Raw genomic sequence first — 25,392 nt, 5'->3', positions numbered from 1 at the left:
GTATTTTTGTAAATTGATGTGCTCATTCACTGGAAGTTTTTGGTGGGAATACATTTTCTGAACATCACGCGCCAATATAAAATGCTTTTTTTGGATATAAATATGAACTTTATCGAACAAAACATACATGTATTGTGTAACACAATGTCCTAGGAGTGTCATCTGATGAAGATCGTCAAAGGTTAGTGCTTCATTTAGCTGTGTTTTGGGTTTTATTGACACATCTCCTTGCTTGTAAAATGGCTGTGTGGTTATTTTTGTCTATGTACTCTCCTAACATAATCTAATGTTTTGCTTTCGCTGTAAAGCCTTTTTGAAATCGGACAATGTGGTTACATTAAGGAGAAGTGTATCTTTAAAATGGTGTAAAATAGTTGTATGTTTGAGAAATTGAAATTAGGATATATTTGCTGTTTTGTATTTCGTGCCATGCTATTTCACTGGCTGTTGAATAGTGTGGGACGGTCACGTCCCACCTAGCCCAGAGAAGTTAACCTCTCTAGGGGAGGTGGGACGAAATCGTCCCACACTATTCAACAGCCAGTGATAAATCAGCGCGCCAAACCACACAGCCATTTCCAAGCAACTAGCATGCATCACAAATACCCAAAACACAGCTAAATGCAGCACTAACCTTTGATGATCTTCATCAGATGACACTCCTAGGACATTATGTTATACAATACATGCATGTTTTGTTCAATCAAGTTCAATTTTATATAAAAAAACAGCTTTTTACATTAGCATGTGATGTTCAGAACTAGCATACCCACCAAAAACCTCCTGTGAATTTACTAAATTACTCACGATAAACGTTGACAAAATACATAACAATTATTTTAAGAATTATAGATACAGAACTCCTTTATGCAATCGATATGTCCGCTTTTCAGCGAAAGCACATTTTGCAATATTCTGAGTACATAGCTCGGCCATCACGGCTAGCTAATTTGACACCCACCATGTTTGGGACAACCTAAACTCAGAATTACTATTAGAAAAATTGGATTACCCTTGCTGTTATTCGTCAGAATGCACTCCCAGGACTTCTACTTCAACATCAAATGTTGTTTTGGTTCCAAATAATCCATAGTTATATCCAAATACCGCCATTTTGTTCGTGCGTTCAGGTCACTAGGGTAATGCGCGAGCGCATTTTGTGACAAAAAATGTCAAAATATTCCATTACCGTACTTAGAAGCATGTCAAACGCTGTTTAAAATCAATTTTTATGCTACTTTTCTCGTAAAATAGCGATAATATTCCAACCGGGCAACGTTGGATTCATTCAAAGACTGAAAGAAAAAAATGTAGAAGTCTCGTGAACGCGCATCTCCAGTCTCACTGTCCCCAGGCTGACCACTTACAAACTCTGCTGCTGCACTTTGCCCAGAGACAGCAGACACCCCATTCCACTTTCTGGCGGCTTTAGAGAGCCAATGGAAGCCTTAGAAAGTGTCACCTTACAGCACAGATGCTGTAATGTTGATAGAGATGCAACAGAAGGACAACAAATTGTCAGACAGGGCACTTCCTGCATGGAATCTTCTCAGGTTTTGGCCTGCCATATGAGTTCTGTTATACTCACAGACACCATTCAAACAGTTTTAGAAACTTTAGAGTGTTTTCTATCCAAATCCACTAATGATATGCATATTCTAGTTTCTGGGCAGGAGTAGTAACCAGATTAAATCGTGTACGTTTTTTATCCGGCCGTGAAAATACTGCCCCCTATCCCAAAGAAATTAACAACTTTTCAAGTTCATAACTGTCCACTCTCCTCAAACAATAGCATGGTATTCTTTCACTGTAATAGCTACAGTAAATTGGACAGTGCAATTAGATTAACAAGAATTTAAGCTTCCTGCCAATATCAGATATGTCTATGTCCTGGGAAATTTTATTATTACTTACAACCTCATGCTAATCGCATTAGCCTACGTTAGCTCAACCGTCTCGTGGGGGACCCACCGATCTGGATTTGTATTAGATGAAAAGTAATTATATTATGGTTGTCACTCTAGAGAAAAATGCAGTTTATTATGTTTGGTTGGAACCAGGATCAAACATCACCAGAAGGTGTGTTGGTCCATGGTGAGGAGAAGGAGAGAGAGGAGGAGAGAGAAATTGAGCAATAGAGGGAAAGAGAGGAATGGGGTTGAAAATTGTCAAATGTTCATTTATTTATCATGTGGATATTATTTCCTGCCCCCTCCTATAGGGTTGTGGAGAAGATCAGAAGAAACCAAGATGGCTCCGTTAGTGGGGGGAGCCGGACTATCCGCCACTTCCGCTCCAGCTCAGTGCCCATCCCCCTGGCTATGGAGAACTTGGTACATTCCAGCCCTGGCCCATCCATCAAAACAGCCCTGCAGCAGGTGGCCTATAACAACGAGGATGGGGGAGGAGTGGGGGGGCTGGCGTCGCCAAGGAAACAGCCTCCCCCCAAACCCAAGAGGGACCCCAACACTCGTTTGAGTGCGTCGTACGAGGCGGTCAGTGCCGGACTGACCCTGGGACCCTCGAGAGAGAGTCCTACCCCCGAGGGCTGCGGGTCACCTGCAGGAAGCCCCCCAAAAACACAGCTGTCACCTACGGATGGTACACACAATTATGATATACTTCTCAACTATCATTACCTCAGCCTTTATGTACCCCAAAACACTGCTGTCTCCTATGGATAGTGCATATATAGGCCACAACACCCCAACTATTATAACCTAAGCTTCTTTGAACCCCAAAACACAGCTGTCAGTGGAACTGTTGTGAACTGCTTCTCCTCTCATCTCTCCCCAGCTCTGTCCAAGCCGCGGCCCCACAGTGATGACTACACCACCATGAGGAAGGTGCCTCCTCCCAAGCCCAAGAGGAGCCCAAACACCAAGCTCACGGGCTCCTACGAAGAGATCAACGCTGCCGGCATTAACCTCCTCCAGCTACGCCCTGCCGACGTCAAACTGGCCCTGCTGTCCCGCGCTGGGGGACTGGGGGGGGTGATGCGGCACACAGCGTCTGTGGATGGCCCACAGGGGGTGACACTGAGCCTGCACCATGACCAGGATGAGGAGGATGTGTACATAGAGATGGTGGGGGCTCATGCCAGGAGTTACAGTCTGGGAGGTGGCCACCAGGACCCCCCCGACAGCCCCCAGCAGGGAGATGCCGAGGCCGTCTACGAGGAGATGAAGTACTTCCTGCCCGAGGAGGTGGGACTTCCGGTGGGAAGCACGGTTGCCATGGCGACGGCCGCTGGAAAGTTGGAGGTCTTAGGATTGATGTTAGGGGGGTTAGGGTTGGGCTTGTCTCCCTCTCAGAGTGGGGAGGGGAAGAGGGCAGGGCTGGGGGGTCTAGCCACCACTATGGAGGCCCAAACATCCGCCACAGGAGGGGCCAGCAATATCCCTGCACCCTTCCCCAACCTTCTCCCACACCGCCCCCCTCTCCTGGTGTTCCCCCCCTCCCCCGTCACCTGCTCCCCTGCGTCTGACGAGTCACCCCTCACCCCTTTGGAGGTGAAGAAGCTGCCTGTGTTTGAAACCAACCTGAACTACGCCGGCCCAGACAGCCCCCTCTCCCCCCAGTACTCCCGCCAGCGTGCTGACTCCTCCCCCTCTCTCTCCGTCCTCCTCCCAGACAAGCCCACTCCTCCTCTCACCCCTCCTCCTCCTCCCCCCATTGCCCTGCCTCCCCCCTACCGCCCCCCCTCCCACTTTCCTTTCCCCCCAGAGTCCAGCATCCTCTCCCTTACCCGGGCTGCTTCCGTCACGGGAGGTGGCAGCTCGGACTCTCCCAAACCCTCCTACTCCTCCTCCTCTTCCTCCTCCTCTCATAGGGCTGGAGGGGAGAAGCCCCCTCCCTACTCTCCGGCCAAGTCCACCCGTCCAGAGCCACGCCGTTCCCACTCCTGCTCCTCCTCGCCCCTGCTGTTCAACCCAGCCAACGGGAGACCCCTGACCAGCCCTCAGCCAGCCGTGGATGAGCTCAACACCCTGTTCAGCTCTGGACGCAGCCTGCTCAAGAAGACCTCTACAGGACGCAAGATGAGGGAGGGAGGTGAGTCACAATGTAACACACACACACACCCTCAAGGTCTTTCCATTGCTTCTCACACTTCTCCTGAGCCTAAAAGGTAGCTACATAACTTAGAGTGTATCCCAACAGTTATTTAACAGCGAGAAGCTCTCCCTGTCCCTCTCTCCTCTCTGGTCTCTTGGCGTTAACCTTTGTTTTTCATTAAAGATGCTCCATCACTCAGATTTAAGAGGCAGCATTGGGCCGACCATGACCACGCCTGGACACTGCCTCCACCGTAGGGAAGGGAGAGGGGAGGAGGGCAGACCGATTATCTCTCTATGTGATCACACTGTCTCATACACATACATTGACCTGAATGGAGATGCCTGTTATAGTTATTATTTCTCTGTGGTCACATGATTACTTCTGGTAGTGGTCTACATTAGGGCCCTAATCCTTCATCTGTCCAGTGAAACCCCTGGCGTCATGGAAAGAGTCTGCATGCCAGAGGAGGCTGGTAGTCAGGGTCTTGACCGCTGTGTTATTTTGAGGGGTGATAGCGGAGGGATCTGAGAACGGGAGATGCTGCCGGGCTTAACGGGACAGCCTGCTTCCGTTCCCTCCCCGGCGCTAAACAGTTATCCGTGACACCCGATGCTCCGGGGTGGCCCGCGGATTAGGGGAAGTATCCCAGCCATGCCGGTGATGAGCAGCCTGCTTCTCCTGTGGGATACGGGAATGCTGCAGGAATGTCATGGGGAAAGGGCAGGTGGCGACATTGCATTCCCCCAAAAAACTTCTGTCACAGGAAAAGCATTCCCTTTGATTTATGCACACACTCACACACAATTATACAAACACATACCATTCTTTCATTTACATTTTCACACACATAAAAAACCCTGTTCATATCTCTCTCTCTCTCTCTCTCTCTCTCTCTCTCTCTCTCTCTCTCTCTCTCTCTCTCTCACTCTCTCACTCTCTCACACACACACACACACACACACACCCACAGTGGCTCCTGTTGAGTGGGAGAATTCTGGTGGTTATATTTAGTCCTCTTGTGACCAGGAGTCAGGCATTCCTGATATAGGACGGCAGAATTCCCATCACACAACACATACAAACACAACACACACACATTCTGTCTGAGAGGGTTCTCTGAGCTGGTGGGCCTGGTAAGGGGGCAGGTGATTCAGGATTATCGTCCCAGGATTCTTGGAAGCAGAAGGGGCATCGCCTTTTGGGGGGCTTTTAGACACGACTAGACTTACAGTTTAATATTAGACATTTAATTCAATGTATGGAAACAAACCTATGGCATTAACATTGTAATGTGCATTCCTGTGTGTGTGTGTGTTTGCGTGCCTCCTCCCAGGGTTCAACTCCAACATCAACCTGCCAGGTAGAGAGGAGCACCCAGGCTCCACCCCCACCTCCTCGTCTCCGCAGCTACAGGACAAGAACGCCAACAACCACGCCACCCCCTCCCCAAGCCCCACCCCCATTGAAAACGGCAACAGGCTGTCCAACGGTAAGAGCCGATGTAGGTGTTGGGGTCAGGTGACGCGTTGAACGATAGGGGGTAAAGAGGTAGGAGGAGAAGAGAAGAGAGGAAACGATCCCAATGATTCCTTTGGTTCCTCCTCGTCTCTTCTCCTCTCTCCGTCATGATCACTGAGGGCTGATACCAATATGACTTCTGTCACCTACATTAGCCAGCAAGGTCACATCAGTGATCCCACAGGGACATAAGTGGGCACTTTAAGACTATTGGGACATGACCACCAGTCTTTTTCAGGATGTGTAGTAGCGTACTAAATCACATATATCTTACATTATTGCATATTGCTTCTATCACATATGGCCATATCAGGCCTCTCAGACCGGTGATAACCATGAAGAAGCGATGAGGAGAGAAATCTGTTAAAAATACTATTGGGATATGACCCGGGGGTTTGAGGGGTGTAGAAGGTAAGAGACCATAGACATACATCGGATATGATGAGTAGGAGGTCTAGGCCATTCTAGACACTAACTCTGGAGTTCTGAGTGTGATGAAGCCACCAGCCCACCTGGAGTCTGTAATGGAAGGGGGATGGAGGGAGGATGAAGGGAGGAGGGTGGTTGTTTATAAGAGACAATTGAGGGTCATATGATCACTGTGTTTAACCTTGAGAGAGAGCGAGAGAGAGAGATTGCTCTTTATGGTTGTGAGGTCTGCAGTCCGCTCACCAACCAAGAATTCACAAAATGGGACTTTGCATGCAGAATTCTGAAAAAAAACATCCTCTGTGTACAACGTTAAACACCAAATAATGCATGCAGAGCAGAATTTGTTCGATACCTGCTAATGATCCATAACAAAGCCATCACCTACAGAGAGATGAACCTGGAGAAGAGTCCCCTAAGCAAGCTGGTCCTGTGGCTCTGTTCACAAACAGAGCCCCAGCACAGCAACACAATTAGACCCAACCAAATCATGAGAGAACAAAAAGATAATTACGAGACACATTGGAAAGAATATATATATTTTTAAGCAAACTAGAATGCTATTTGGCCCTAAACAGAGAGTAAACACTAACAGAATAGCTGACCACTGTGACTGACCCAAAATTAAGGAATGCTTTGACTATGTACAGACTCAGCCTTGCTATTGAGAGAATCCGCCGTAGGTAGACCTGGCTCTCAAGAGATGCTATATGCACACTGCCCACAAAATGAAGTGGAAACTGAGCTGCACTTCCTAACCTCCTGCCAATGTATGACCATATTAGAGACACATATTTCCCTCAGATTACACAGACCCACAAAGAATTAAAAAATAAACCCAATTTTGATAAACTCCCATATCTATTGGGTGAAATACTACAGTGTGCCATCATAGCAGCAACAGTTGTAACCTGTTGCCACAAGAAAAGGGCAACCCGTGAAGAACAAACAACATTGTAAATACAACCCATATTTATGTTTATTTATTTTCCCTTCTGTACTTTAACTATTTGCACATGGTTACAACACTGTATATAGACGTAATATGATATTTAAAATGTCTCTATTCCTTTGGAACTTTTGTGTAATGTTTACTGTTCATTTTATATTGTTTATTTCACTTTTGTTTATTATCTATTTTCCTTGCTTTGGCATTGTAAACATATGTTTCCCATGCCAATAATGCCCTTAGAATTTAAATTAGGAGGAGAGAGAGTGAGTGAGTGAGTGAGTGAGTGAGTGAGTGAGTGAGTGAGTGAGTGAGTGAGTGAGTGAGTGAGTGAGTGAGTGAGTGAGTGAGTGAGTGAGTGAGTGAGTGAGTGAGTGAGTGAGTGAGTGAGTGAGTGAGTGAGTGAGTGAGTGAGTTAAAAAAGGCAGGAGGGAGAGGGGTGAAAGGAGAGGGTGAGAGGAGCAATAGAGTGGATGCCAGGAGATGAAGAATGAAAGACAGGCAGAGAGACAGGCAGAGATGAAGGGAGGAGATAGATACAATAGAATAGACAGGAAGTATTAAATGGGTTGACCCAGAAACTGAGAGTGATTCAGTATTACAGTGCAAGTCTAGAGTGACAGAGTACTTTCCTCCCCTCCACTGCAGGGCTTTTCCCTTCCTCGGGTACTCTGGTTATCCATCTCTCCACTTCTGTCTTTCATAGTGGCTCCACTGGTTGATATCTTCTCCCTCGTGTGTGTGTGTGTGTGTGTGTGTGTGTGTGTGTGTGTGTGTGTGTGTGTGTGTGTGTGTGTGTGTGTGTGTGTGTGTGTGTGTGTGTGTGTGTGTGTGTGTGTGTGTGTGTGTGTGTGTGTGTGTGTGTGTGTGCGCTTTCGTTTGCTTGTGTGTGTGTACTTGTTTTCTGTTCAGGGTCAATGGAAGATGAGGGTCACACCAAGTCAAACTCTTCCAGCTCATCGTCTCTGCACAGGCATATGGACAGCCATCACACTCAGGTAAATACACACACACACACACACACACACACACACACACACACACACACACACACACACACACACACACACACACACACACACACACACATACACACACATATACATATATACATATATATATATATATATATATATACAGGCACAGACACTCTGTCAGTGAGACTGTGTTGGTGGTTCCAGTAGCCCTGGCCCTCTGCTGTGTTACCTTATTTAGACCAGGTTGCCTGACCTCTCTAAATAGTCTTTTTAGAGTTGAATCTCTATGAATATGCTGACATTACAGCACTGCCCTTTCATTGTGGAGAGTGAAACTGACCTGCCTGCCTGCCTGCCTGCCACACACACACACACACACACACACACACACACACACACACACACACACACACACACACACACACACACACACACACACACACACACACACACACACACACACAAGGATGTGTGTCAGGCCCGCTCATCTGTTTTGGGTGTTGTTGTTTTTGCGTTAAGACTAAGAGTAGCAGTATTGAACGCTACTTTTCACTTGTGACGTGATCTTCCCCTAGTTCCCAAGACACTCAATGCTTGTGGTCTATGGTTACAGGACAGGATTTCATCCTCCCCCCCATCACACGGTCCCATGACTGCGTCATATAAGGCCGATCAAGGTCAAATGACCAAGTTGAAACCATGAAGCTCCTTGACACACACAGAGTATATCTCAGTTGATAAACACACAAACACACAAACACCCACACACACTTGCGCTGTGAGCCTTAATAATTAAAGTAGGGCATGAAATATTCACTTGGACAGAATCAATCCCCCTGCGAGAGACGTTTGCAACACCAATAACACCTCGGCAGCAAAAGAGACACAACCCTACACCCTGACACCAGATCCTGAACTAACTCTCTTCTCTACCACCACAACTATCCCAAACCAGTTCTCTTCACACACACACACACACACACACACACACACACACACACACACACACACACACACACACACACACACACACACACACACACACACACACCAACCACCACCACCACAAACTAGTAGAGGATACATGTCTTTTTCCTGACAATGTAAACCTGACCAGGGCCCAGAGATTTTCCTGATCAGGTTACATGTTCAGGAAAAACTCTTGGCTCCACATAACCCTAATCACTGTAACTGTCCTCTCTGACTGACTTCTCACATAGCCAAGGTCAAATCCATAGGCTAGTATAGAGCAGGTCTCAAGTTATAATGACAAGATTTCAATTTAATATAATGGACACCAGTTAAAACCGACCAATATTTCCTCTGGTTTACCCTGACATTATCTGTCTCAACCTGTCCTCAACCTGTCCTCATCAGGAGATTCCAGGATGTAACCGCTCCCCATAATCCACATTGTTAAAACACAGGGAAAATCATTCTTCATAATTATTGATTGGATCTGATAGGGATTCAAATGTGAGTTAAGATGAGGAACATGTAGCTACAGTAGGAAGTGAACAAGAACATTCCTATCGCCGTTCCGACCGGCTCAGGGGACAGTATTCCCATGAGTATGGGTGCTCCATCAATCAAATTACAATCAATCAAATGTATTTAGAAAGCCCTTTTTACATCAGCAGACACTATACAGAAACCCAGCCTAAAACCCCAAACAGCAAGCAAAGCTGTTGCTTATAGACACACACAGAGGATTACTCCTGAAAAGGCTGGAAGACGCCCTCTGTCTTGTGTGAGAGAGGGATGCGAGTTTTGTATGGCCGAGAGGCAGGGGGATCACTGAGTAGTTCTATGGAGCTCCTTAGTGTGTAGTGTTAAAGATTGATGTTCCAGCACATTCTGTTAAAACAGCTGTTCAAACAATAACAAGGAAAAACCTCCCCGCCCATGTTTTGGTAAAAAGCTGAGGGATGGACTGGAGAAATGTAACCACTCTATAATTCATGGACAGAGCTATGGATCCAAGGACTGACCATCCAGGATATCACAATTCTACTTTTAACCATGTTTGTTTCCATTTCATTTGTTTATAAACATTGGAGTAAAACAAGCTTATATTTTGGGTTCTGATGGGGTATGACAGTTGACCTAAGCTCAAGAGACATTTATTTACAAGTTATATTCTTCAAGAATTAATGGGTACATATCATTCAGTCCAAAAATGGATGTAGCAACTGCAGATTGCCCCTTTAAGGACAGGCCTAGTTATTCTTACTCTGGCTTAGAACAGCTCCTGACAGAGTAGCACTCTCTAGACAGGTTCATTCTGGAAGTACTCTCTTTCACTCTCTAAGTTACTCTCTGGTGTCTCTAAACATGTGTTCTTTCCTTCTCTGAACTTTTAATGCCTCCCTTACATGGTATCATGTGGAATATGCATTCCCTTTTTTATGACTGGAATATGCCATGGTACGAATCCACTGAAGCATTCCATGACACCAGCATGTGATAGTCAAAGAACACGGTATGGATTCAGGGTATGTCAGGTGCCATGCAGTGCTTATTGATCTTCCTGTATGTTCTCAATGGGTCTTTGGCCCTATTGAATCTTAACAGTAGTGTATTGGGGAATTCTGCTCTCTCTCTCTCTCTCTCTCTCTCTCTCTCTCTCTCTCTCTCTCTCTCTCTCTCTCTCTCTCTCTCTCTCTCTCTCTCTCTCTCTCTCTCTCCACTCACTCACTCACTCACTCACTCACTCACTCACTCACTCACTCACTCTCTCCTCCGTACTAAAGGATATGGCTGTCTTTCTCTCTTTATCTTCTTCCAGAGGGGTCATCTCAACTTCTCGCCCTTCGGTGCGGGGGCTGCACTCTAAGGCATGGCGGGCGCGGGAGCACCCCTCACATTAGGGACGGGGTGAGTGTGGTTGACCGTATCATACCCTAGCTCGATGCTCTCCCTCCCTTCCACACTTCCTCTTCTTGTTCAGTCCACTTCCTGTATCCTGTCACCCTGCTCCTAGGAGAAGTTACCCCTAACCACAGATCTAGGATCAGATTGTCATCCCTGTAATCCTAAACTTAACCATTAGGAGGGGAAAACTGATTTTGGATCCACGTGTATAAGAGGCAACCTCATTCTACCCTCTTCCGCTCATCGCTCAGAAAGGAAACTGCAGCTCTGGGTTTGACTCTGTGCTCCACTCTCTGGTCTGACATTCAGCTAAGGGGTGGGGGGAGTGATCCCTAGTTAAACCCCTAACCCTCAGTCACCTACTACAGGTTGTTCATCTGAAAGGATTGGACAGGTATATGCAATATGGCGAAAACTCCACCAAGCCAACAGGAGGGAAAGCTAAAGCAATAACTGTATTGTTCATTCCATGAAATGTCTATGGGGGAGGGGGTAAGTTATTACTTATGTTTTAGGCCATGAATTAGAGAAGGAAGTGTGTAGAGTCAGGTGGAAAGATGAGCTAGAGTCAGACAGTGTGCAGTACAGAAGTGTGCAGAGAAGTGGCCTGTAGTGGGTAAAGTGTATAGGGTAAGTCAGGAAAGTGCAGTGAAAGAGTTAATGGTATACATACTCCCAGTTGGTTAGGTGGGGTTAGATTGTTAGGTGGTGGAGGTAAATGGCTAGCGTTAAGTAGAGTTTAGATGAGGTAGTTTGTCAGTGAGTGGTTCTCTCCTGTGGAGCAGCTCAATGAGAGTTGGGGTGTAAACCAACCTGTCGTACGGCTCAGTGGAGTGACCCCGGGCTAACCTCAATATAAGTAGCTTAGGGAGCTACCTCCACATAATCACAGCCTGGACAGGCCCCACTCAAAGACGGACATGTTTGGAGAACATTAATCACATGTTTGGGTGCAGACCTTGGTTCTCAGCTTCTTTGTCAGACGTCCTTGGGTGAGAGATGCTCTTGGAGGTTGTCCTTGGACCACACACACACGCATAAACATGCACACGCACGCCCACGCAGACGTGCGCACACACGCATGCGCACACATGCGCACACACACAGAGGCAAACACACACACACGCGCACACGCACACACACACACACACACACACACACACACACACACACACACACACACACGCACACACACATACACACGCACACACACACACACAAGCACAGACAAACACACATAGACTCATTCACAACAGTGTGCTAAAAGTGGGTGTATATTCATGTCCACGTCTGTTATCTTCTCAAACAAAAGAGAGCTGCAGTTTTTTTACACTGTTTTTTTCTCCGCTCATCTGCTGGATTGTTTATATTTGTACTGAATTCATGGCGCCCATCCCCTTTTCCTTCACATTGGCATTCATCAATCAATTAATTTTCTTTGACTATGATTGAAAAACAATTGTTGAAAGGATCGGCATAGATTATTTAATGAAGGAAATTGCTTGTGATTGCTACATTGCTTCCATGTGACGGAGGTGATATGGAGGACCTTGACCTATATCTGCATCTCTTTGATAACCCTTGATTTCTGTTTTAGTCAAACAAAAATGTAAAAGTTTGCTGCAATTCACGCAAATGAGCGCCAAGATGGATGTAGGGCGACTATGGAAAAATGCATTGTGATGGAGAATTTAGTTATACTGTATATCTCAAAAGACAGCCTAGCATTGTTCCCGGGATCATGAAACATCCATAGTGAATTTCCATTCAACATTAAAATGTAACAGAGAATGGTACACCACAGTCCCATAGTTATAGATTAAAGTAACTCCTATATCCTCCATGAATATCCCTCAGGGCACCTGCTGTCTTTGTAACAACACAACAAAAGATGCATTCAGCATTGCCCTGAAAAAGCCCTTCATTTTGAACCTTGGGAACTCATTATTCTTATGATAAGTTAACTGGTGTTGAAAACTCAATAGGGACTGAAGTGACTTCATTCTCCGTCCCCTATCTAATCAGGCCTGCCTCTCTGGATGGTTGGAACCCGGTCCCAGTTCCATTATGATGAGTTCATTGAAGAGGTGCGAAAGACTCCGCGACCCAGAATCCCATTCTATTAGCCACATTCCAAACTGTGTTTATGTGGGATTAGTAGATCAGAAGAGCGGGGAAAGAGAAGGAGGGATGAATGGGGAAGAGAGGGAAGAGGGGGATGGATAGGTTTTAATTGGCAATGAACGGGTGGGCTTTAGTGCATGTAGACAGTGGTGCTCTGCACTGATCTCATAAGGAAACACATGATTGTTTGTTTGTTTTTTCCCATTGGCCAGTTCAGTAGAGTGACTGCTGAAGGACCCAATTGTGCCACAATGCCAGAGGGAGGCAAGAAAGGGATTAGGGGGCACCCAAAGGGTACTCTGGTTGTTCTCCTAAGGCATGGAAATGGACAGAAATGAGGGGAGGAAGAATAGAGAGAGGGATAAAGAGAGTGATTGAAAGAGGTATGTAGAGGACGGGGCTGGGTGGAAAGGCGTGAGAGCTTGTCTCCCCACATCCAATCCACTCAGGATAATCCCAGTCTTACATGAGAGTGTGTGTACACAATGTGACATACGTGTTTGTGTTGTTTGTCTGTGTATGTTCGTGTGTATATGCAGGTCTGGTGTTGTTGACCTGTCGCACACAGAGCCTTCTCAGAATTGAAGCGTGTGTGTGATTTTGTCCTGCTGGGTTTCCTGAAATCTCTCTTTTTCCCTAAGCCATGCGTGTGGAGCAGGGAGGCCACACATCTAGGTCATTAGCGGTCACTCCTTCTTTCTCGTGCTTTCTCTCTTGTGTGTATGTGTGTGTTATTTAGAGAGAATATCAGCAAGGTCCTTATCTTTTCCTTTATTAGGATTATTACCCTGGGACACAGTCTGTGTGTGGGTCAGTGGCGGTCAGTGCCATTTATGATGAGGGAGGACAATTGTTTTTTTCATGAGCAAGGCCTTATTTCTATTACAGCATGTTGGATGACTTTATTTCATATTCCATTGACCCAGTTCAATATAACATCGATAGGTTTAGGTTACAACATGATGCTAAAATTTCCCCTATACCCATCATGAGTTTGCTACAACCTAGCGGATGAATGAAAGTTTACAGTGTGGGTGCACACAGGTCAAGAGAAAAATTTGAGATAACAGACAGTGACACATGGACAGACCGTGACACATTCAATACCGCCTTGCACACTCTTGCCTGCATCGGTGTAATCATTAGTCCAACAGTTGTAAACAAGAGTTTCTATCGGACACATTCAGGTATTTTTATCCCCGTTTCATTTGCTTCCGTTTAAGAAATGTTTTTCTCCAGAATCAGTGGAAGGAATCAAGCATAAACACAGTTCACTTTCATGAGCAGCAACGTTGAATTCCTTCTCTCTTCTATGCACTTTCTTCCTCTTACCTTATCCCTTTGTTTGTGGACTTCAATGAACAACACATCAGCTGTACTAGGCGAAAAAACCTTTCCAAGCCAAACCATGTCATAACTGCTACACACAGCCTACATAGTTGTCCACATATTACAGTAGCTAAAGTAAAATCCCAGTCAACATAGCTAATAGAACTAATGCGTTAGTAAACCCGCTACAATCCTGCAGTAACGTTACAGTCAGTAAGCAATAAATTAATACAACCAAAAGCTTTACCTTGACTTGGAAGAGTTCCAGTGTTGTGTTGGATAGTCGTAGCCAGTAAGCTAACATAGCATCCCTCTGTTTGAGCCGAGTGTTTGTGTAACTAAACCGGCTAGCTGCATTTGCTAGCTAAGTAAGTAACACTGAAAGTGAAAAAAAGACGACATCTCTCTCTTTCTCTCTCTCTCTCAATCTCTTGCTTCTCCTTCATTTTTGAAGAAATTAATTTGTTGAAAATTACCTATTTTCTTTCTCTATCTTTGAGTCTACTACTCACCACATTTTATGCACTGCAGTGCTAGCTAGCTGTAGTTTATGCTTTTAGTACTAAATGTATTCTCTGATCCTTTGATTGGGTGTCAGTTCATACTACAAGAGCTCTGATAGGTTGGAGGACATCCTCCGGATGTTGTCATAATTACTATGTAAGTCTATGGAACGGTCTCTTGAGTTGCGCAGCGGCCTAAGGCACTGATCAGTGCTAGAGTCGTCACTACAGATCCAGGTTCGAGCCCGGGCTGTGTCGCAGCCAGCCGCGACTGGGAGACCCATGAGGCGGCGCACAATTGGCTCAGTGTCGTCCGGGTTAGGGGAGGGGTTTGCCGGCTGGGATGTCCTTGTCCCATCATGCTCTTGCAACTCCTTGTGTGGGCTGGGCGCATGCACACTGACTTTGATCGTCAGCTGTACTGTGTTTCCTCCGACACATTGGTGCGGCTGGCTTCCGGGTTAATCGAGCAGTGTGTCAAGAAGCAGTGTGGCTTGGCGGGGTCGTGTTTCGGAGGACGCATGGCTCTCGACCTTCGCCTCTCCCGAGTCAGCATGGGAGTTGCAGCGATGGGACAAGACTGTGACTACCAATTGGATATCATGAAATTGGGGAAATTAAAAAATAATAAGAATAACTATGGAACGGGCTGAGAACCAAGAGCCTCCTAGGTTTTGTATTGAAGTCCACAGTTAAACACAGTTACATCCACAGTTAAACGAGTCCTATATTGACATGACCTGAAAGACCGCTCAGCAAGGAAGAAGCCACTGCTCCAAAACAGCCAGAAAGAAGCCAGACTACGGTTTGCAACTGCACATGGGGACAAAGATCGTACTTTTTGGAGAAATGTCCTCTGGTCTGATGAACCAAAAATAGAACTGTTTGGTCATAATGACCGTCGTTATGTTTGGAGGAAAAAGGGGGAGGCTTGCAAGCCGAAGAACACCATCCCAACCGTGAAGCACGGGGGTGGCATCATCATGTTGTGGGGGTGCTTTGCTGCAGGAGGAACTGGTGCACTTCACAAAATAGATGGCATCATGAAGACGGACAATTATGTGGATATATTGAAGCAACATCTCAAGACATCAGTCAGGAAGTTAAAGCTTGGTCGCAAATGGGTCTTCCAAATGGACAATGACCCCAAGTGTACTTCCAAAGTTGTGGCAAAATGGCTTAAGGACAACAAAGTCAAGGTGTTGGAGTGGTTGTCACACAGCCCTGACCTCAACCCTGTAGAACACTTGTGGGCAGAACTGAAAAAGTGTGTGCGAGCAAGGAGGCCTACAAACCTGACTCAGTTATACCAGTTCTGTCAGAAGGAATGGGCCAAATTCACCCAACTTATTGTGGGAAGCTTGTGGAATGCTACATGAAATGTTTGACCCATGTTAAACAATTTAAAGACAATGCTATCAAATACTAATTGAGTGTATGTAAACTTCTGACCCACTGGGAATGTAATGAAAAAAATAAATGCTGAATTAAATCATTCTCTCTACTATTATTAAGACATTTCAAATTCTTTAAATAAAGTGGAGATCCTAACTGACCTAAGACAGGGAATTGTTACTAATATTAAATGTCAGGAATTGTGAAAAACTGAAAAAAAAATCTTACCTTACGAGGTCCGGAGCCTGCTGGTTTTCTGTTCTACCTGATTGTTAGTTGCACACACCTGGTGTCCCAGGTCTAAATCAGTCCCTAATTAGAGGGGAACAATGAAAAATGCAGTGGAACTGGCTTTGAGGTCCAGAGTTGAGTTTGATAGATATAGATATATACGGTATACCAAATACACATCAAGGATTTTTTTTTAAATAAAATGCAATAAACTGGATTGATGTCATTGTTTCATTCTAACATCAGATTATTAAAATATGTAATATAAATCTCCAAACTTCTTTTTGTTTTGTTTGATAGCACTATGTAATGCGTCAGGGGTAATTTCGATAGCATTTTGGTATGTTTTTCTAGATTCATAACATAAAACAACATTCATAAAGCAATTATCCCCTGGTTCTAGCACAGCAAATACTTCAATAGTTGCGTATGTTGCAGAACAGTGATTGGAATGTTTATTGATCGTAGGGGTGTTAGCAATCAGTGACAGAGTTGACAAACCTCTGATTGAGTTGACAACTGATACTCAAAACAGATTTTTGCCTCTAAAAATACGTTTATTATAAACATTTGGAAAATTTGGAAAATTATTCATTTAAAAAATCCCCAATAAGAATAACCATTCTACCAGATTTTACAGCACTCTGACGGAGTTGACGTTAGACTAAATCTTACAGAGTTGACAAATTAGTATCAATTTAGTTTTTCGTCAGTTGCTTTGACTCTAAAACTTAATTAAATGTAATATATCTGAACCATAAATCATATTCTATCTTAATCTATAAGGATGATTGGAGTTGACAGATTATGGTTGTGACCATGGTGATTTCAGTATTGTTTGTTTAAATCAATCAAAAGTAGAGGACTTTCAGGACCATGCATTGTCTTGATGCGCTACATGTAATCAGGAGATGAAGAACAGGTTGTTATACTATAGCTGACCCTGCATATTTTTGATTCATTTAGGATTTTAGATCAATTTGAAGCTGTTGACCAAAACTCCGGACACATTTTTTAGGAATCACAGTTTTGAGGAAATTATTCTTTATAGTCAGAGAGGGCTATTGCAAGAAACTACATGAGATCCTTTATTCTTTTTTGACAGTTTTTAGAATTTTAAACACTTTTTGGGGGAGTTTGAAATTGTGATCCTTTGCTCTGGACAAGTGCATTTCCTGGCACAGAGCCGACATGGAAATGAATAATATTGAAAATATTTTGAAAATTACAACAACAGCAAAAAAAAAAAACATATATATAAATATTCCCCTAAATATACATTTTAAGCAAAAATTATGAATTTTTTCAACTATAAAAATAAAGTTTCCCTGCCGGACAATGATTTTCCCAACTTTTAAGAATCCCTGAGATACAAGTACAAATAAAATGGCTTAGTAAATAAAAAACACTGTTCATCCTATTTTACTGTCTTCACTATACCCTCTCAGTTGATGTGTACTGGTCTATGTTGTTCTTTCTGATTTCCCCCCATGGCTTTTCTGTTCTATCTGCTTCCCCAGTGTTTTATCCCAGTGGGAGTTGGCCACCCCTAACCTTTGATTGACAGCTGAGAATAACCACTGTTCATCCCAGATTATCATTTTATTACCATATCATTACCATACTATTACCATATTGCTTTATACCCGTCTCTCGCTAGGGGAGGAGTCATTTAAGAGAGCAAGAGAGAGAAATATAGAGATAAAAAGAGAGAGCGTGTGTGTGTGTTCGTGCGCGTGTCTGTCTGAGTGTATGGGTGTGTATTCGATTTAACATGTTTGTATGTGTGCTTGCCAGTATTGGCGATTGATCGTTTGTCTCATTTGAAAAACTAAACTACTTAATATTCTATCAATAGAGTGAATGAGTTGTCTGTCTGTCTGTGTTGGCTGTGTGTAGGGGAAATTAATTGCATCATCTTTACCATGGCTACTGTAACATCAGACTACCAGATGTGGTTGATGTTACTCATTAAGGAGTAGAGAGAGTCATAGAATCACAATCACTCACTGTGGACTACTGAATGTGTCTATGTGAATAGCATAATGTCATTGGGTTTGTTTGTCTGTTCATGTGTCTCCATGCATCTCTATCTTGTGTGTGTGTGTTGTGTGCACATGCGTGCGCATTAGGGCGGGGTGGTATACCGTAATTTACTATATATCGGTATTGATGCACAGACCGGTTTGAGTTTTTTTACTTTAACTTCTATAATGGTATTTCAATGTTTGGTTTGTTAAATGTGATACGTTACTTCGGTGCGTTTAATATCCATTTTTATTGTTTACTTTGTTTGCTGCTACTAGTCATCTCTCTCCCTCTCCTCCTGCTGCTGCATGCCGCTAACCACACCAAGCCCTGCCCCCTCTCACTTAAGGAGAGAGCAGTTGCTTGATCACTGAGTCACAAGCCCTTTCTTGCCGTTCACTCTCCATGGTCAGATGAATGTAACAATGTTGGTGACATGCTGCTTTCCACAAGCGTTCTATACACTATTCGTTTGTGTCTTACTGACTGCAAACTACTATCTGCTAGTTTGTCTTTTCTTAGCAAGGTGTTGCTAAAATAGTTAGTGTTAGCCGCTAATGCTAATTGCTAGTTAGTTTCTAAATGTACTAAGTCAGCGCAAACGTAGCTAGCTAGCTAATGCTGCCTGGTACCAGTGCTGGTGTAGGCCTAGATAAGCATTTTTGTGCAACATTATCTAATCAGAGAGGAATAGGTGAAACATGAATATGTTGGCTAGCTAGCTAGCTAACTAGCTACATGAAGTAAGAAAACATGTCATATAACATCTAATTAGGGTCACCTGGAAACACTGACTAACACTTTGGTTTTCACCCTGTCTGTCACGTCCTGACCAGTAAAAGGGGTTGTTTGTTATTGTAGTTTGGTCAGGGCGTGGCAGGGGGTGTTTGTTTAGTGTGTTTCGGGGGTTTTTGGGCTATGTTCTATGTTAGTATATTTCTATGTCTGTGTCTATTTAGTCTATTTCTATGTTCAGGGTTTTTGGTTTGGCCTTCAATTGGAAGCAGCTGTTCTTCGTTGCTTTTAATTGGAGGCCATATTTAAGTAAGGGGTTTTTGTCACTGTGTTTGTGGGTAGTTGTTCCGTGTATAGCGTGTTGCCTTACAGGACTGTCTTCGTCAATTGTTTGTTATTTTGTTAAGTGTTCAAGTTTCCTTCTAAATAAAAGAAGATGAGTATACACATTCCCCCTGCGTTTTGGTCTACTCCATACAACGAACGTTACAGAACTACCCACCAACAACAGACCAAGCAGCGGAGGAAGGAGCAGCAGAGGTATCTGGAGTCGTGGACATGGGAGGAAATTTTGGACGGGGCAGGACCATGGCACCAGACTGGGGAGTACCGACGCCCTAAGGAGGAGCTGGAGACAGCCAAGGCGGAGCGGCACCGTTACGAGGCATTATACGCGCCGATTGGCAAGTGCGAGAGGCTTGTTTTTTTGGGGGGGAGGGGCACACGGGGAGTGTGGCTAGGTCAGGCAATAGACCTGAGCCAACTCCCCGTGCTTATTATGGGGATCGTTTGGAGGTGAGAGCGCCAGTCTATGCGGAAGTGCGCACGATCTCGCCCATGCGCACTCATAGCCCGGTGCGCTACATTCCAGCCCCTCGTAAGTGCCGTGCTAGAGTGGGCATCCAGCCTGGGAGAAGTGCGCCGGCACAATACATCTGGCCACCAGTGCGTCTCCTGGGTCCAGGCTACCCTACGCCTGCTCTATGCACGGCAGCCATCAGTACTCTGCACAGCCCAGTTCGCCCTGTGCCAGCACTCCGCCCGTGCAGGTCTATTGTTACAACCCAGCCAGGACGGGTTGTGCAGGTTGTGCGCTCCAGACCTCCAGTGCTTATTCATGGCCCAGTGTATCCAGTTCCTGCTCCTCGCACTAGCCTTGAGGTGCGTGTCCCTAGTCTGGCGCCTCCAAAGCCAGCACCACGCACCAGGCCTCCAGTGCATCAGCCCAGTCCAGTACGTCCTGTTCCTGCTCCTCGCACTAGCCCTGTGGTGCGCGTCCCTAGTCTGGTGTCTCCAAAGCCAGCCCCACGCACCAGGTCTTTAGTGAGCAGTCCCCGTCTAGAGCTTCCGGCAACAGTGCCCCGTCTAGAGCTTCCGGTGACAGTGCCCCTTCTAGCGCTTCCGGCGACAGTGCCCCGTCTAGAGCTTCCGGCGACAGTGCCCCGTCTAGAGCTTCCGGCGACAGTGCCCCATCCAGTGCTTCCAGCGACGTCCTACAGTCCGGAACCGACAGAGACGGCCCACAGTCTGGAACCGACAGAGACGGCCCACAGTCCGCAAACGACAGAGACGGCCCACAGTCCGGAACCGACAGAGACGGCCCACAGTCCGGAACCGACAGAGACGGCCCACAGTCCGGAACCGACAGAGACGGCCCACAGTCCGGAACCGACAGAGACGGCCCTCCAGTCCGGAACCGACAGAGACGGCCCTCCAGTCCGGAACCGACAGAGACGGTCCTCCAGTCCAGAACCGACAGAGACGGCCCTCCAGTCCGGAACCGGCACATCCAGAGTCGCCCTCCAGTCCGGAACCGGCGCAGCCAGAGTTGCCCTCCAGCCCGAGGTCTCCAGCGACGCGCCTTAGCCCAGAGACTTCTGTAGGGGTATACAGGCATGAGCTTTCAAGGGGGGTGGGCAGGCTAGTATATGGACCTAAGCCAGAGCCTGAGCCACCTCCGTAGTAGGAGGATTGGGGAGGGGGGGAGTAGCACAAGAACCATCAGTGACGGTGGCCACCCTCCCTTCCCTCCCTTTAGTTTGGGATTATTTTTGTTTTGGGGTTTCTTTTTGTGTTTTTTTTGTTTGAGGTGCATCCGGGGTCTGCACCTTTGCAGGGGGGTACTGTCACGTCCTGACCAGTAAAAGGGGTTGTTTGTTATTGTAGTTTGGTCAGGGCGTGGCAGGGGGTGTTTGTTTAGTTTGTTTCAGGGGTTTTGGGTAATATTCTATGTTGTCTATTTCTATGTTTGTGTCTATTGTATCTATTTCTATGCTTAGTTTATTGGGTTGACCTTCAATTGGAGGCAGCTGTTCCTCGTTGCCTCTAATTGAAGGTCCTATTTAATAGGGGTGTTTTTCCATGGGATTTGTGGTTAGTTGTTTCCTGTTCCGTGTATAGTGTGTTGCCTTACAGGACTGTCTTCGTCATTGTTTGTTATTTTGTTTAGTGTTCACGTTTCCTTCTAAATAAAAGAAGATGAATATACACATTCCCGCTGCATTTTGGTCTACTCCATACGACGAACGTGACACTATCAGTTAATTCCTCCCTTGTTTATAAATTTGTTGTAATTTCAAACAACAATGTGTTCAAGGTGCTGCCCACTATATTCTAACTGTAGAATTAGAATAATCATTGTATTTCCATGATTCGAACAGCTAACAATTAACTAGGCCTATATTTTTTGCCCACATCATGCTGCATGTCACAGTGTTGAAATTATAATAAAAGTACAGGAAATGCAGAAATTGATGAAAAAATAAAAACATGTTTTTCTTTGGAGTTGGATTGAACACGATAAATGGAGAAAACCCCATTGAAGTCACTTATAATTTATGTGTTGCCACCCTAGTGTCATGAACTACTCATAAAGCATATTTAGAACTTTTATTATTCAAAGACATAAAATACCGACAAATACCGGCATACCGTCAAAACTGTCGTGATATGATATTTTGTCCATATCGCCCAGCCCTAACGTGCATATGACAGTAGGACACGGTGTGCATGTCTACTGTTCCAGTAGCCAGTGTTCCTGGCATCATGGCTCAGAATAGCCTGGCAGGGATGTGTAAATTATAGATTAGGTCACTGAGCACTGTGCTGGTACAGGCTATCAATGTATGTGTGTGGATGTGTCTGTCAATGTGTGTGCGCATTACTGTGCATTTGTGTGTGCGTGTGTGTGTCTGCGTTTGTGCGTGTGTGTGTGTGGCCTGGATTCCTAGAGTGCGTCAGTGCTGTACTGTGTGCTTGGCGTAGTGCAGGGAAAATGTTGTGGTATGAGTCCCTGCTGTGGTTTTATTTAGCCGTGACGCTCTGCTCCCCTTCTGAACAGAACAGAGATGGAAAACACAGACAGGAATCGCCATCCCCTCAACATCATCAGCATAGCAGCAATAGCTTAACCACAACACAGACTGTGTGTGCATGTCTGTGTCTTAGCTTCTGTTTACTGCAGTAACGCAACAGGTTCACTTCTATACCCAAGTCAGTGAAACAGGGGAAAGGGGTTAGACCAACCATTTTTGGACACCTCTCCACTACATTGAAAACCCTTATACAGTGTTAAAGCTATATGAGGACTGAGTTTCAGTTTCTGCCCTAGCAACAATCAGTTGGTCGCTGATCGGTCGCTGGCATAAAGTGGCTGTGGATGATTGGAATTCTTGTCTGACTGATCTGGCTGGTGACTGATGACGTGCTGCACAGACACTGATGGGAGGCTGGGGGGGATATGGGTGAAGCAAGTGTGTGAGGGGTTGCTGCTTCATGCCACCATCCTGTCAGAGCCCATTGCCAGCTCACAAACACACTAGCACACACACACACACACACACACACACACACACACACACACACACACACACACACACACACACACACACACACACACACACACACACACACACACACACACCACACACACACACACACACACACACACCTTCATCCCTGTTAGTGTTGATATATAGACTCTCCAGAATCAGGATATGGAAATGATATGTCATTAAATCTTTTCATCAAAGTGGGCCACAGTTGATGAGCACAGGTTTATTTCCTCTGCCTCCGTTCTAACGGGCCTAGAAGGGAACTGGCCCACTGAGAGTAAACAGAGAGGGAATCAGCTCAATGATTATGGCTCCTTTCAGAATGATGGATCAGGCCCAGATTACTCTTGCGGTGTGACCTATTTCTCTTCAGCTGATGTGGAGGCTTGCGCCAACCAGATCATGATCAGAATATGAATATGATAGATATATCAGAGGTATTCCTCCAGCTCTTTTAGAGACCCATTGAGATATGAGAGAAAATTAGGTTTAGTGATCTTTCCTATCCTCCTCCATTACCCCACTGCTGGCCATTATAGACCACTCCGCATCTTACTCATACTCACCCTGGCCATATGTACTGTTCTGTATTGTACTCTATGCTGTTTGTTTATTGCTTTCTCTAGGATGAGATTGATAGGAGATCATTAGTACATTTTTACATGATTTAATTAACCCCTCTCCTTCTGCCAGGTGATCCAGCATCTGCGTGGATGTGGGGGGGACGAGTCCGCCACCCTGGGGGAGTTGCTCCGCTGGCGCAGGGCGCTGTGTGAGGGGCGGGCCGACTGGAGGCACCAACGGGATGTCAACGGAACACCACAAACCCCACCCACCACACTGGTCAGGGCTAATAGGAAGTCTTCTCCATAGTGGGAGGATGTCCAACCTGAAATTCCCACTCTCCACGCCTCACACTGCCTTTCTTGTCTGCCTCCTGCCACGCCCTCCTGCCCTTGTCTGCCACCCCATTCGGCAAAGGACAGGTCTGAGAGAGAGGCATTTCATTGGCTAGGACCGCCCAACCCACAAGAGCATTAACAGATAAAGGAGGGAGAAAGGGAATAGAGCAGCAATCAGGATCCATTTAATTCTCTCTCTCTCTCTCTCTCTCTCTCTCTCTCTCTCTCTCCTCTCTCTCTCTCTCTCTCTCTCTCTCTCTCTCTCCTCTCTCTCTCTCTCTCTCTCTCTCTCTCAAGCTGGATGTAGGCTAACAGAGGAGAGGACTGTACATACAATAGTTGCTATGTGGAATGAGGTTTGCCTATGTGTTTTCTGTCTGTAGTAAATCTGGTGCACGTTCTCTCTCTATCAAAGCCTACCATGCTGTTACTGCTTACGCAACATCTCCCAGCCCAAACCCCAAAACATGGTGCTGATGTCACTCTGTGTGATGTCATATGTGTCAGGTGTGTGATGCACACTAGGATGAAGCTGCCCCGGTCTAGACACTGATCCAGGGTCTGTTTTTGTCTTTCCCCTCTGACGCTCATGGGGAAGGTAAGTTGATCCTAGATCTGTGCCTATGGGCACAACAGAACATGTGTGTACCCTCCCCTCCAGACATGTCTGAAGTTTACAAGCGAGCCAAGGCCTTTAAACATCTCCTCTGTTGAACCTCACTGCTCTGGCTTACAGACCAGTTATCATCTCTAGGACCAGGAGGTTTTCCTTACCATGTGATCTGACCAGGGAAAACTCCTGTCTCTAGTCTTCTGGACTCCTTCAGGTATCAGCTACCGCTTTAGCCTCACGCTACAAGGTGCTTTTGGTGCTTCTGTAACCCTGGCAACAATAGCTCAGAGTTCAGGGGTCAGGGAAACCTCAGCGATATCCCATGGTGCACTTGTTTCATCCCCAGCTAGCCAACGGCCTTTCGCTTTAGAGCAAACTGAACAGAACATCCACAACAGTAAAAAAACAAAACACTGTACAGATATTACTGACTAGGCAAGACAATAGCAGGGCTGTATTTTACAACGATGGCCATAGTAGCTAGTTCATGTAGCTAGATCACCTGTGATCAGACTGTATCAATGTCCTGTAAGGTTTTTACTGGGCTTAGTGCCATACAACGTGACTCTAGGCCAGTCAACCTCAGCTATGGCTGATGTATTTTACTGATGTGTTTGTGTAGAGCACACAAACAGACTGAATAAAGAACAGTGTAGATGACCAATGCACAACTATCTGTCGCAGTCCCTCAATTAACTACTTATCTAGATTTATTCTACAAACATCTCAGAGAAATAAGCTCTAAACCACAATGGTACTTTCTTCATATTAGCGTCTCATTTGATATGTTCTATCTTGTGTAAATCAATGTTAGGAGCCTGTACACTTTTCTGTACAATTCAAGGATGCAACTGGAGCACAACAGAGTTCTCATGCAGTGGCGGTTCTAGACC

The 25,392-nt window shown here is 45.5% G+C and overlaps 1 protein-coding gene across 4 annotated transcripts in view; it reads left to right on the top strand.

Annotated features, from left to right (window-relative positions):
- The window catches only part of LOC106582129 (unconventional myosin-XVI), a 225,771-nt gene extending 201,661 nt beyond the window's left edge, over window positions 1–24,110 (top strand). For 3 of the 4 annotated variants that reach the window (XM_082967086.1, XM_082967085.1, XM_045704630.2), the window contains exons 31-35: window positions 2,222–2,601; window positions 2,797–4,053; window positions 5,393–5,548; window positions 7,868–7,953; window positions 23,678–24,110. In XM_082967086.1, the coding sequence (XP_082823212.1) occupies window positions 2,222–2,601; window positions 2,797–4,053; window positions 5,393–5,548; window positions 7,868–7,953; window positions 23,678–23,857 (2,059 nt within the window). In that variant the 3' untranslated portion in view covers window positions 23,858–24,110. Of the gene's footprint in view, window positions 1–2,221; window positions 2,602–2,796; window positions 4,054–5,392; window positions 5,549–7,867; window positions 7,954–10,720; window positions 10,810–23,677 lie in introns of all 4 variants that reach the window. The other variant, XM_082967087.1, reaches the window with a different exon arrangement.
- The last annotated feature ends 1,282 nt before the right edge of the window (window positions 24,111–25,392 follow it).

Source organism: Salmo salar, chromosome 21 (genome assembly GCF_965601325.2).
Source record: "Salmo salar chromosome 21, fSalSal1, whole genome shotgun sequence".
Taxonomy (NCBI): Eukaryota; Metazoa; Chordata; class Actinopteri; order Salmoniformes; family Salmonidae; genus Salmo; species Salmo salar.
This window is presented reverse-complemented; position numbering and strand designations above follow the sequence as displayed.